General features: G+C 29.8%; 1 protein-coding gene across 6 annotated transcripts in view; it reads left to right on the top strand.

Annotated features, from left to right (window-relative positions):
* Efcab7 (EF-hand calcium binding domain 7) overlaps window positions 1–14,422 on the top strand; it is a 53,180-nt gene that overhangs the window by 4,806 nt on the left and 33,952 nt on the right. For 5 of the 6 annotated variants that reach the window (XM_076860252.2, XM_076860250.2, XM_076860253.2 and 2 more), the window contains 4 exons: window positions 1,394–1,605; window positions 2,199–2,285; window positions 3,397–3,592; window positions 4,035–4,153. In XM_076860252.2, coding sequence (XP_076716367.2) covers window positions 1,394–1,605; window positions 2,199–2,285; window positions 3,397–3,592; window positions 4,035–4,153 — 614 coding nt within the window. The remainder of the gene's footprint in view (window positions 1–1,393; window positions 1,606–2,198; window positions 2,286–3,396; window positions 3,593–4,034; window positions 4,154–14,422) is intronic. The other variant, XM_076860254.2, reaches the window with a different exon arrangement.

Below are 14,422 nucleotides of genomic sequence, written 5' to 3'. Positions count from 1 at the left end.
ACTTTAGATGTAGACTTCCTATTTACATTATAAAACTTCTTTGGGACTAAACAGTTTGTATCTGAAAAAATTTCACTCTATTTATGCTTGTCTACAATAAATATTCACTATAACTGACTCAACAAATGTCTGGTTTTATTAACCTGATTTAATTTCTATTTCCTTAGGGTATTTCTTTAAATTGTTTAATATTTACTAGTCCATATTACATTAAATTACAAAACGTTCAGATTATCCTTTTTTTAATATTTATTTTTTAGTTGTAGTTGGACACAATACCTTTTATTTATTTATTTTTATGTGGAGCTGAGGATTTAACCCAGGGTCTTGCATGTGCTAGGCAAGCGCTGTACCGCTGAGCCACAACCCCAGCCCCAGATTAACCTTTTATTAGTGTGATTTATGTGGCACAAATCTGTGAATTCTCATTTTAGGTGGAAATATCCAATATAAGGTTTTATAATAATTTATATAATTTCTTCTGTGGTGTTCAGGAAACATAATTTATTAATTTTAGACAGTTATAACTTAATATGCAGAAGTTTATTTGCAAATTATGTAATTACTTCTATCCGACTATAAAGAGATACCCATAATTATTTAAAACCATTATATTTTAGTGTGATATGACATGAAAATAACACATCTTTTTCCACATTATTTTTCTTTCATAAGAACATGATTTAAAATGAAATGTAGTTTAACCGGTATTGACATTCTTGATTTTTAGCAGAGCTGTAACTGCACCTGTATACTATTTTGTGCATACAGTTGACATGGAACATTTTCTGGAAAGCCTGTCTATCAATGGTGAACATTTTAGATATCATGCCTTATTGACATTAATATCTTAAAATGAATGATTGAAAGTGAATTTTCATAATTTTATATAATTTTAAAGAAGGAAGAACTTTAAAAACAGAACTGCAAAAATAATTTAAGCAGTTAGATGTAAATGATGATGGCTCTTCTTTACTTCCTTAAAGTATTTGTTAAGGCAGAAAAAGTAATAATTCAAGCTTTTTGTCATTATCCTTATGTTCTCAAAACAGTTAAGTGGGTGGTGTTTTTAATCATGTTTTTTTCTCTGAAAGTTCTTAAATTAATCAGGTGTTATTGGTTATTCAAAACTTGTATGTTGAGAACCAAATTGTCAGAACAGTGAAAATTCATTTAATTTTGGTGGCATTAATAAATCAAGACTCTTTAGCTGGTGGAATATATGTGTTTGTTTTCAAAAGTCAGACATACAATAACAACTAGATTGTCAACACCAAAGATAATATATTGGTATATATGAACTTTGTTTAATTTATAATGACTGGAAGAAAATTTACACTTAAATACCAATTCCAAGTGTCACAATAACAAATAATACTTTTTTACTGGACAGCTCTTCAGTATGCAGGAAGAAATCCATCCCAAAAGACTATTAATAAGTATTGGACTCCTCAAACTGCCAAACTGAATTTTGATGATTTTTGTATAATTTTAAAGAAGGAAAAACCTACTTCAAAAGCAGAACTGCTAAAATCATTTAAGCAATTAGATGTAAATGATGATGGCTGTATTTTACATACTGACCTTTATAAATTTCTAACAAAGGTAAGATCTGTGAAATGTTTTGTAATGTTCATATTTGCAAAACAACTGGAAATCTAGCTTTGGCTATCAAAGTTCCAATTAAAAATAATTATTTCATTTTCAGGTGAAATGAATCATATGTTTATTTATATAATTAGAGGTCCTTTTAGTTCTTTGTAAATAAGTATAAAATTGAGCCTATGTTACAGTCTTCTTATTCTCCTGCCCAATGGTCTTAAAAAATCAGAGATAGGTTCATATGGGATAAGCAAAACAAAGTATAAATGGGATAAGAAATCTGTTCTGTGTTTTGGTACATTGTCAGAAGAGACCGTTACTCTATATTCAATAAAAGTTACAACTGATACAATGATATGTAATTGTTAAAATTTAGTAAATTAAAATTTAGCATATTTTCATAAAATATAATAAAAAATTGCTGTTTTATTATATATTACAATCTTATCATTGCTTGACATGATACTCATTCTAATTTATAATGAGGCCATATATTCAAATTTACTTATAGAAGAGATTAAAATGTATTTCCACAATCCCCATGAATAATAAAGTGGTAATCATGTTGTTTTAAAATAAATCTTGTTTTATTTCAGAGAGGTGAGAAGATGACTCGAGAGGAAGTAAATGCCATAATAAATTTGGCTGATGTAAATGCTGATGGAAAATTTGACTATATTAAGGTACAAAAGCTCATATTGATGTAAATTTGCATTCTGAGTAGGGAAATTATTTTTATTTTTTCCACAGGCTTTATTAAGGTATAGTTGACAAAATTATATTCATAGAATACAGGTAATGTTTTGATACGAGTATACATTGTTAAATGATTAAATCAAGGTAATTAACATCAAAAACGTTTTTTTTTTCTGTTTTTGGGGGGTAGTTTTTTTTTTTTTTTTTGACAGTCTACCACTTGCCACCTTTAGCCCCCACAAAAGTATTTCTTAAAGGGATACATCTTTTTAATATTGGCAATAACTCAGTTGTATGTTGTGTTCATTGTACTCAAAGTCATTCTCTTCAGTTGTACAGTTGATATGATGATTATATTAAAAATAGTACAGATTATGCATTCCTAATCCAAAAATCCAAAATCCAAATGGTCTAAAATCTGAAGCTTTTTTGAGTGTCAAAATGATGCCACAAGTAGAAAATTCCACATCTGACCTCATGTGCAGGGTAGCAGTTAAAATTTAAGCACAGTAAAAATGCTGTATACAACTACTATCAGGGTGTGTAAATAAGGTGTATATGAAACAAGTGAATTTCATATTTAGATTTGAGTTTCATCTCCAAGATTTCTCACCATATATGTGCGAATATTCCAAACTCTGAAAACATCCAAAACAGTTTTGGTTCCAACATTTTCAGATAAGGGCTGCTCAACCTGTATAACCAAGTTAAAATATATGTGTGTGCACATACAGGCACATAAACAAACATAGAGATTCTCCTCAGAAATGTACCTTTTCTGCAATGACGAATCATAAAAATTATTTAGAACAAATGCAAGTCTATACTTCTTGTAAAAAAAATAAATCATTTCTCCTTGTGTAACATTTTATTTCCACTCAGAGTATGACCTCCTCATTGAATCATGGCTGCATTTCACTAGGTCACTTGAGGCTGGTCAATCTGATTCAAGAAAATAAAATGAGTTCCCAAGTTCAATAAGAAATATATTCCATCTATCAGTCTATTCCTTGCCTACTAATGTGCATTTGCCTTCTTCTTCTCCCAGATGTATGATTGAATGTTTTACCCACTGGACTACTTTTTTATTTCCTTTAGTTTTGTAAATTATATATGACAACCAATGAACAATGTCTCAAGACTACACTAGAAAAACTGGAGGTTGATAGTAAACTGAGGCGTCAACAGTTTGGAAGCCATGTTGAAGGGCCCCCTGAAAGGGACCCATCACCAGTAACAAAACAGTCACCTAGAATCATAAGAAAAAATGACCAGGAAACATTCTCAAATAAAGGTTTGTACTTTTACAAAAAGAATTTCTTGATCAGCAATGAAGGATCATAACTCAAATAAAAATTTCCTTTCATCTCAGCTTATCAGTGATAAAACAAATGAGAATCCAATTTTTGTTAGCTACCATTTCTAGACTCTTAGCTGTAAAAATCTACTAAAGTAAAATTTTATTGTGGAACTTGACTTGGCTATGCCCATTATATTTTATTAAAACTAAAATTTCAGACTAAAAGGTGACATATTGAAGTGAGGAATCTTATTAGTAGCCCATAAATTAGGAGCCATTAAAGTCTGATAAATATAAAATTTTTGACTTTATTTCAATAGGAAGAACAAAGAGAGTAAAATTGTACAATAGACGTCGTATACTACACTATGTTTATAAACAAACTCCTACTTACAACTTTTCATAATATTAGACCAAATAATATTACTTGTTACAGGTGACACAAGGAGTCCTTTGCTGTCTACAACTAGAAAGTTCAAAACATCTGTTTCCTTCACAATTACCATGAGTGCTAATAGTAATCGAAACTCAAAGTCAACAGAGCCAAACTTAAAGGTATAGTGTCTGAAATTATCATAAACTTTTAATGACAACAGTTGACATTAAATTTATTAGTAACTATCAGTGTGTATAGAGACCCAGTAGTTTGTGAAATAATTCTTTGAAGTTTTTCCTGTAGAATGCAGCATTTCTACCTGTAAGCTACTTGTAATGTTTTATAGTATAAATAAGGAATATTACTTAAAGGGTTTTAGTTTGAAAATGATGACTCTTGAATTTTTTAACTTGATGAGTAGATTATGTAATTATACTTTGGCAAGCAAATTTTTGTTGTTGTTTAACAAATACTGTCCATAAGTATTTCTTATAAATAAATCATTCATTCAATATCAATTCCTATGAGAGAAAGACAAGAAAGTCACTTTGCTAAGTCAATATTTGTTGAGTGTTAATATTGATCTTCTTCCTTTGTTTTCCCTTTCTAGACTCAACCTTTACTAGTTTTCTTTCAACAGAAAATAATAGCTACAGAAATATAAAACATTAACTGGAAACTGCTAGGATACATTAAAAATGTGCACCTAGAGACCTCTGTAAAAGGGGGAAAAATGGTTATGGCCACATACTATAACTGCTGTTAGAAAACTGAACTGATTGTTCTCAAGAGCTACATTTTTTGTTTCAAATAACAACTCTGTATTTGTTATTGAACTCTGAAGTCCCTTATATCTTTAAATTGCTAGACAGTGACATTTGTTCTATATTAAAATTTTAAAACATTATCTCCAAGGAATTTGTTCAGACTGTTTAGGAATCTATACACCCCAAGCAATTTGGTGTGCATGTCCAACATGTTCACACAATATTTAGTGTCCCAACAATATTATTTTCCACCAATGGAACCTTTCTGTGTTTTGCAAATTTAAATGCTAATTAAATTAACTTAGTTAAGTAACTATGACTTATCTCTTTCAAAATATTTTGTAAATAAGTGTAATTTTATCCAGCAGAAAGATATATATAAGCATTAGCATTTGCTATATTAAATCATAATAGACTTTTTCTCAGTGCCATTAGTTGAGCCCATAACAATACAATTTTAATTTAGTGTACCCGAACAAATAATCACTAAACAAGTAATGCTTGCCAGCTATTTTGCTTAGTGTAAAATATGGACCTTGAACTTAAAAAATCAAAATTTTAAATTTGATTATTAATAGTATATATCAAGGTAATATAGCATAGTATTTCACTTATTCATTCATTAATTTAACAAATATTTTTGATTGACTACTCTGTGCCATGCATTATTTTAGGTATTGATGACGACTTTTGTAAAGAGACAGACCTAAACTTGAATCCTAGCTTTTTCCTTAATAACTTGGCAAACTTGGATAAGTCTATCCTCAGCCCTTCTGAGTCCAGTTTCCTTATCTATAAATTGGAAATATCAATATTTAGTGTGTTTTTGGAAAGATTTAAGTCATCTAACATATGTAAAGCATTTAGCTAAGTACCAGGTACAGAAAGTATTCACTTTAATAAAAAATAGCTTTGTTAATATTACAGAACTAAGGAATGGCTATAAGTCTTGATGGGATGACATGATGGAAGTATAATTTAAGAAAAGTTTTTCTATTATTGTACACGGAGACCTCAAATTAGAGAGACTCTCTAGAGTTATCCAGATATAAAGTTATGATAGCATGGCCTAGCAAGGAAGGGGCAGATCTAATAGGTAATGTTGAAATTAGTCTGTAGGCCATAGCTTTTGTATAATAAGAGTCCACTTAAGTTTTGCATCTAAGGCACCGAAAATAGGGAATGATGCTGATGATAATTAGGAATTAGGTGAAAGGTACTAAGAGGATTTAATGATTAAAAGAAGTTAGCACACTGTCAACTTTTTAATTCTGTGACTTTCTTATAAATTTAATGTCATTTGGAGAATTTTGTTAGTCCTGTATTTCTTACTTCTTTATATCCTTTTCTGATCTCAGTATTTCCCTGTTATGTACTATCTGGCATTTCTTTTTTCTCTCTTTCTTTTTCTTTTCTTTTTTGGCACCAGGGATTGAACCCAGGACACTTACTACTGAGCGACACACTCAGCCATTTTTATTTTTTATTTTGAAACAGGATCTTGCCAGGTTACTCAGGGCCTTAATAAGTAGCTGAGGTTGGCTTTGAAGTTGCAATCCCCCTACCTCAGCCGCCCAAGCCACTGGGATTACAGGTGCTTGCTACCATGCTTGATACTAACTGGCATTTCTTACACAAGCTTTAAAAATCTTTGGTTTTTTTGTTATTCAGCAGCATTCTGATCTTTGTGATCATTTTACTCTGAAGTATTTTGTTTAATTTTATACATTTCTGAGTTTTTACAATACTCTGACAAGTACTTGGTTATAAAAATACAGAACAAATTTCTAAAAAGATGATTAATTTTCTTCAAATATTTTAAATCTACTTTAAACAAGTTTGGGTACTTTAATTTCATCTTGAACAGAAAAGTATGGAATTAGGATATAGAATGGGATAGACTTCAGAAATTGAAAATTGTTGTAATAATTGTTGTAATGGTGTAATGGGGTAAGCATAAACCTGATTTTTTTTTCCTTTTTTTTTTTTTTTGAGTCAGGAGTCTTGCTATTTTGCCCAGGCTGGTCTTGAACTGCTGGGCTTAAACAATACTCCTGCCTTAGCCTTCTGTGTAGCTGGGGCTACAGGTATGCACCATTCTCAGTAGCCACATTTTAAAACATAAATTCATACAATTAATGAAGGACTTGATTTATTGGAGGAAAATAAGAACTTCACCATGATACATGTGTATTACTTTCTATTGGCCATATTTAGGTACTGAATTACTATTCTTTTTTTTTTTTTATCCTAAATTCTGTCCATTTTCTTAGGTTCTATAATGTTTAAGGAATGTCAGGAATTTTCCGTTGAGAAGAATAGCTTCAACTTCCTTGCTAAGGCAGTCATGACTAAAATTAGAGTAGACCCTAAACTATGAGTTGTAAACTCCTGAGACGCAGTGCTTCCTATATTCAGACTTTTAACTAGAATATGCTTAAATACATGTTTTACACATTTGTGTATTGTACATTTATATGCACATTCAGAACATATATTATACAGCCTATATTTTATAAATGTCTGTATATATATTATATAGCATACATACTAACATATATCGTGTTATGTGTGCTTATCATATTCATGTGTTGTATACCACATATATTTTACAATTCTCTTTACATAACAATACAAATATTATCATTTCAAACTAAAATAGGTCAGTCTATTAATTTTTTTCATAACATTTATGAAATTGTGCCAAATAGTTTTGTTACAGTGGTTTCTTTTTCAAAATTTTTATCAGTTTAACCTGTGAATTGGGAGAATTCACATCAATTTTTCTCTTTATAAATTTATGTAACCTTTTAAGTATTCTTAAATACTAACAAAAAATTTACTCTTTTTACCTACTTGTTTTAACCTTACTAAAAGCATAGGATATTTTTATAAAAACAACAGTGATGAAGATAAGTTTCTTCTCTGAAAAAATCAGGGGCAGATCTACTGCTTACTAATTCTTCTCAAAAAATTTTGATAACAATACATTAGTCATATCAAAACAATGAAGTTCACTACAGTAATTTAAAAAATGCAATTTTACTGGTATATTTGTTTTGATAGCTGTTTTCCACTTTAAAATGTGTAATTTGTGTTTTTCAGCATTCCCTTATATGTTATGAATGAAAAATAAAGTTGTTTACATTTATATAAATTTACTTGAATTGGTAGAATATAGCACCACCTCATGCCCTATATAAGAATTACAAGCTATTGTTTTATTTCTGCTTTATTTTGTCAAAAAAGTATACATGAAATTTCATACCCTATTATTTTAAATTTTTTTTAAAACTTAGTGTCCTTAAATTTTTCCAATAATCCTCAAACTTGTCAACTTAATCTATAATCCTTTCAAATTCATTTATTTGAATGAGCCACCAATTAATTAGTACTTTTTTGTTTCAATTTGTAAAAATTTTGTCAGAGAAAAAGTATTGAGTGATTGAAAGTCTATCTATTTTCAAGGAAATTTTAAGTTGAAAGAGCATTGTATAGGGCTGGGTTGTGGCTCAGTGGTAGAGCCCTTGCCTAGCACGTATGAGGAGTTGTGTTTGATCCTCAACACCATATAAAAATAAATAAAATAAAAGTATTGTGTTCACCTATAACTAAAAAAAAAAATAAAAAAAGAAAGAGCATTGTATGTTTATTAACTCTGAAAGATCTTAAGAAATTAAATGTTTCCTTTTGAACAGTGGGGCTATAAATTCTCCAAGTAATGTTATTTACTACCCAGAACAGTCTAATTTTTATTGGTATCAATAATGTGGCATTTGTCTTATTTCTATAATAGCTGCTGTTCTACCATTTTCCATCCTTATTAACCTATAGATAATATTGTAATATATAGTTAGGCAGTCTTTCCATAGAAATTTACAAATTCCCTTCTACTATTGCATTATTTTATGAAATTGGAACTTAGGAAGATCTCTAATATTTAACTTCTTCCCAGCTAGATTTTTATAAAGTCATCTTCTGTCAGTCTGTGTACTGTCCCTAAAATACCATCAGCTATGGAAAAATCCTTCTATCTGAGTTTCCTCAATGGTACAAATTATATTTACTACTTACTATAGACAAATATACCAATACATGCATTAATTTCATTTAAAATTAGGAGCTACTATACCATAATTACAGTGCAAGTATAGGAAATGTTGCAGCTACTAAAATTATGGAATTTTTTTTATTAAGAAAACTAAAAAAGTTTATCTTGATACTTAAATGCATGGGTAATTTGAATAATAAACTTCATTATACTTTCTTATAATAACATCATAAACAAGAAGTTTCTATTAAAAACTGTCTTTAGAAAATCATGGCAGATATTTAAATGTGAAGTAAAACTTAGAATATAACTGGTAGACTAGAGAGAAAATAAGACCTACTTTACACCTTTGGTTCTGCTATCAGTGAGAACTGTGGCATTTACCTACCATTTTATTTTTCAGACTTTTTTTTATCAGTCAAAATGGAAGTATGCAACTGGCTTGCTTTTGAGATTCTCCCTAACTTTAATACAGGTTGAGCATCCCTATTCTGAAAATCCCAAATGCTGCAAAATCTGAAACTTTTTGGGTGCCAACATGATAAGCACAAGTAGAAGATTCCACATCTGATCTCATGTGAGGGGTACAGTTAAAATGCAGATATCCTAAAAATTTTATATAAAATTATATTCAGGCTATGTATATAAAATATATGTGTTTTGGATGCGGTTGTGCACACCTGTCATCCTAGCAATTTAGGAGGCTGAATCAGGAAGATTTCAAGCTTAAGGCCAGCCTTTGGCAATGTGGTGAGACTGTCTCAAAAAAAGGGGGGTGGTGGCTGAGGATGTAGAACAATGGCAAAGTTCCCCTGGGGTTAATCCCCAGTACAAAAATAAATAAATAAATAACATATTAAACAAAATGAATTTCATGTTTAGACTTGGATCCCATTCCTTATGTATATACAGATAGTCCAGAATCTGAAAAAATCTGAAATCTAAAACACTTTTAGTGTCAAAGTTTTAGATAAGGGATACTCATCAACCTGTATTTGTAATCATAAATTATTATCCCTTACCATTCCAGATAGATAAATATAAAATATATATTTATAAAATGAAATTCCATCTAATAATGGTATAAACAAAATTGATTGAAAGGAAAACATTTAATACCAGAATCAGTTCAAATTGTCTCAAAGAATAATTTGTCTAAAATACCCATATAAGGATATCTTTTCTTTCTTGCCTTTAAGAAGTCATCATTTTCCAAAGTTGTACTGATTATGTTAATAGAAAGAATAAATCTGACATAACTTTCCTATGTACATACATGAATATACTACAATGAATCTCAACATCGTGTATATCTACAAGACTGGAATCCTAATTAGAATAAAATATATTCCATGTTTGTACAAATATGTCAAGATAGTCTATTGTCGGGTATAACTAGAAAGAACAAATTAAAAACAGAGATTGACAGGGAAGCTAAATGATAATCTGTGCATATTATTTATTAGTAATCAAACTTTTAGCACAAGCTCAAGTGTGAACGTCACTGTGTTAAAGATAATAAAAAGTTTTGTATTTGGTACCCTGATAGTATATTCTTTTAGAAACATGATTGAATGGTAAAAGCATTGATCCAAAGTCTTGAACTCTAGAACTGCTATTTCAGTAAAGTCCTCCTTAAACTTTGAGCTTATATAACCTTTGTTTACCTCAATTTCTCTGTTTATTAAAATGACTACTTAGCTCAGTGGCAGAATGCTTGACTAGCATATGTGAAACCCTGGGTTTAATGCCCAGTATAGAAAAAAAAAGACTCTTAATTCATATCTAATCCACATTACCTCATAGGAATATATTTGAAATATCATATATAATGACATATTTGTGTCATTGGCACTAAAGATTAATTCAAATAATTTGTTACATCTTAATTTCTCAGAGTTAAAAATACACGTTTTATGCCCCAAAGTTGTGATAGTACATGTGATTAATAACTAATGAAACTTGGCCTATTAAAACATAACTCACCAGTTAGTTTTAGTAATGTTCATAGTTCAACAGTAATGATCAAATCTTAAGATCTTAAGTTTAAGAAGAAATCTTTAAAGATAAAAATACATGTGAAAAACTTAACATTGTTGATAATTAAGCAAAAATAAAATAAAAGGAAATAGAGAAAATATATGTCAAGGGTGGTTGATATCTAAAATAGTCAAAAGAATTTATTAAAATAAGTAAGAAAAATGCCCAGTCTGCAGTACATCTCTGAGAATAGGAGATGAATAAACAGTTCTCATGAAAGGAAACGAATACAATAAACAAGAAGTAAGCAGAGAAATTCAAATTAATATAAAAGTATTACAATATCATTTTTTGTTAGAAAATACTTGTAGCATTTAAAATATATAGAATGAATGTTTTATATATCCATACCTTGCTTAAGAAATCATCTCATCGTCCCCCAATTTTTTTCATAACACAGTATGGATCAAATAATGGTAAAAATTATTATAGTATATGTCACTGGTGGTCTTGTAAAATTAGCATCATTATTTTACAAAGCAATATGGGAATACATGTCAAAACACTTAAATTATAGATGCTTTTTTTCCTAAAAGTTCTCAGGGAAATAATTCATCAGAAGAGAAACATACTATTTTAGCATTATCTATGTTGATGAGAAATTGGAAATAACATAATCACCCAACAATTTAGAAATAGTTAAGCAAATAATGGTATGTCCACTCAATTTTTAATCATAGACCCAGCTAAGTCGAAAAGGTACAGTTCTGTAGCATTAAGCACATTCTCACTGTTGTGCAACCATTAGTACTTTCCATGTCCAAGGCTTTGTTATTTGAAACTTGGCCTATTAAAACATAACTCACCATTTCTTTTTCTCTCAGCCCCTTGAAACCACCATTCTACTTTCTGATTTTGACTATTCTAGGTTCTTCCTATAAGTGGAATCCTATAATATTTGTCTCTTTGTGTCTTGCTTAGTTCACTTAGCTTAATGTCTCTTTCATCCATATGTATAGCATGTGTCAGAATTTCATTCCATTTTGGGGTTAAAAATATGTAAATGTATGAATATGCCATACTTTGTCTATGTATTCATCCATTAATGATGGACATTAGAATAATTTCACCCCTTGGCTATTGTGACCAGGGTTGCTTTGAAAATTGATGTACAAATATCTGTTTTGAGTCCCTGCTTCCAATTCTTTCAGATGTATACCCAGAAATGGAATTACTAGATCATATGGAATTCTATGTTTAATTTTTTTTTGAGGAATTAACATACCATTCTCCACAGTGGCTTTACCATTTTATATTCTTATGAGCAATGCACAAGGGTTCCAGTTTCTCCACATGCCCACCAATACTTCTTATTTTCTTTCTTTTCTATTCTTTTTATCTTTCTCCTTGTATTATAACCATTCAAATGAGTGGTAAAGTATTATCACATTATGCTTCTGATTGGACTTTTCCTAATGGTTAGTGATGGTTGGTTGCACATCCTTTCAAGTGCTTATTGGTTGTCGTATATCTTTAAAGATATACAGTTCATTCAGTTCCTTTGCCCATTTTTAAAGATCTGGTTCCTTGGGGTTTTTTTTTTTCTTTATACATTTACAATTTTTAATTGACATAATAATTGTACATTTTTGTGGAGTAGAGTGTGATACTTCAATACATATATTCAAGGTAAAGTCAGGGTAATTAATATTTTTTTGTTGTTGATTTTTAGTTTTTTATGTGTTCTGGATACAATCTCCTTTTCAGATAATTTCAAATAATTTTTCCCATTACATGAATTACCTCTTTACTCTTTTGATAATGTCCATTGAAGCACAAGTTTTTAGTTTTGATGAAGTCCAGTTTACCTAATTTTTCTTTTGTTGCCTGTGCTTTTCGTGTCACACAAGAAATCATTGCCAAAGAGAATGTCAGCTTTCCCTCTGTTTTCTTCTTAAAGTTTTGTAGTTTTAGTACTTATCTTTAGGTTTTCCATCCATTTTGAGTTAATTTCTCTATTTGGTATAAGATAAGGGCTCAAATTCATTCTTTTTCATGTGGATATTCAGTTTCCCAGCCCCATTCATTGAAAAGACTGTCCTTCCCCTTATTTTATGGTCTTGGCACCCTTGTTGAAAATTATTTGATCACATATTTGAGTGGTTATTTCTAGACTGTCCATTCTATTCTATTGGTTTATACGTCTGTCTTTATGCCAGCACCACACTATTTTGGTTACTGTGGTTTTGTAGTGAGTTTTGAAATCAGAAAGTGTGACTCCTCCAACTTTTATTTTTCAGTAGCAGAATATTTTGAATGTAAGGTTAGAAACTAAAAACAAAAACATAAAATGATATTTGTTAGAATGTAAAAACATAAGTCTCTGTATAAGATCACTATTAGAAAGGACTATATAGAAATCAGAGTAGGATATAAAATTATAGGGATTTTTTTTTCTATTTTATATTTCTTATTTTAAATGTATTAAAATATTAAAGTAATTATGACATGGAAAATGATGCATAAGTATATGTTAATATAATGTAGTCTTTAAAAAATGAGCAAGAAATTAATTTCAATGTAAATTATTTTTGGCCTTGCTTTTTCAGTGCCATCGTAAATCTTTCTATAATGGATTAAAAATGTTTGTGATGTTATTGTTATAGAGCTAATGCCTGCCCTTTGTATAGTTATCAATTTTATTAAAGCCTTGAGCCTAATATCTATATGTCTTTACAAATATCATTTAAAATCTTTCTTTATAAAATCACTTCAAAGCCTCATTAGCACTCTATTTTTGGCATTATAAATAGAACAGAACTATGTCTTAGATTAGTTAGGCAAGCCTACTAATGATAAAGTGAAAAGCATTTTGCATACATGGTACAGTTTCTCAGTTTCAATAAAGAATTCTTGCTCTCCAGCAAGAATATAGCTCAGTTGGTAGAGTCCTTGCCTCACATGACAAGGCCCTGGGTTCAGTCCCCAGCACTACTCAAAAAAACAATAACAACAGCAAAATTCTTTACTTTCTGTTCAATGTGCCATTTTCAAATTTTACTTAATTCTAGTTATAAGATTCTTTATAGACACATTATTTCAGACTAGGAGAAGGAATTTATATAGACTACGAAGTAGTGGACTTTCTTCAAAATGATATTTTATATTTATTAGCATAATTCTGTAGCTATGAAACTTTTATTCAGTATTCTTCTAGTCACCTTGATTTGAAGTATTTACTTTGGTTGTTGTAAACTTTATCTTTAAATACAATATCACTTTTTCTTTGCATACATTTGTTTTAGTATTTCTTACTTCTTCATTCTTACTGTGATTCCAGCAGTACTCTTAAATTATTACACATACATATATTTATTGCTTTGCTTCAATACTTCTTCCACTTTGTTGAACTTTGTTTTTCTTATTTATTCTCCATTATATAATTTTCAAATGATGTTGATTCTTCATTGCATAGTTCACTGATTGCTCACTCAGTTTATAGCAATGTCACCCCTCCATTAATCAGACCATATATATTTGTTGAGCACCTACAGTATGCCAGTTATGACTAATTTCTGTCATGCCTATTACTTACCTAAGTTGCACGTTCTTGGAGGGCAATGACATTTTTAAAAATGACATTTTTAAAA

This window comes from Callospermophilus lateralis, chromosome 7, assembly GCF_048772815.1.
Source record: "Callospermophilus lateralis isolate mCalLat2 chromosome 7, mCalLat2.hap1, whole genome shotgun sequence".
NCBI lineage: Eukaryota > Metazoa > Chordata > Mammalia > Rodentia > Sciuridae > Callospermophilus > Callospermophilus lateralis.
The sequence above is the reverse complement of the archived record's forward strand: the minus strand, read 5'-3'. Positions and strand labels throughout refer to the sequence as shown.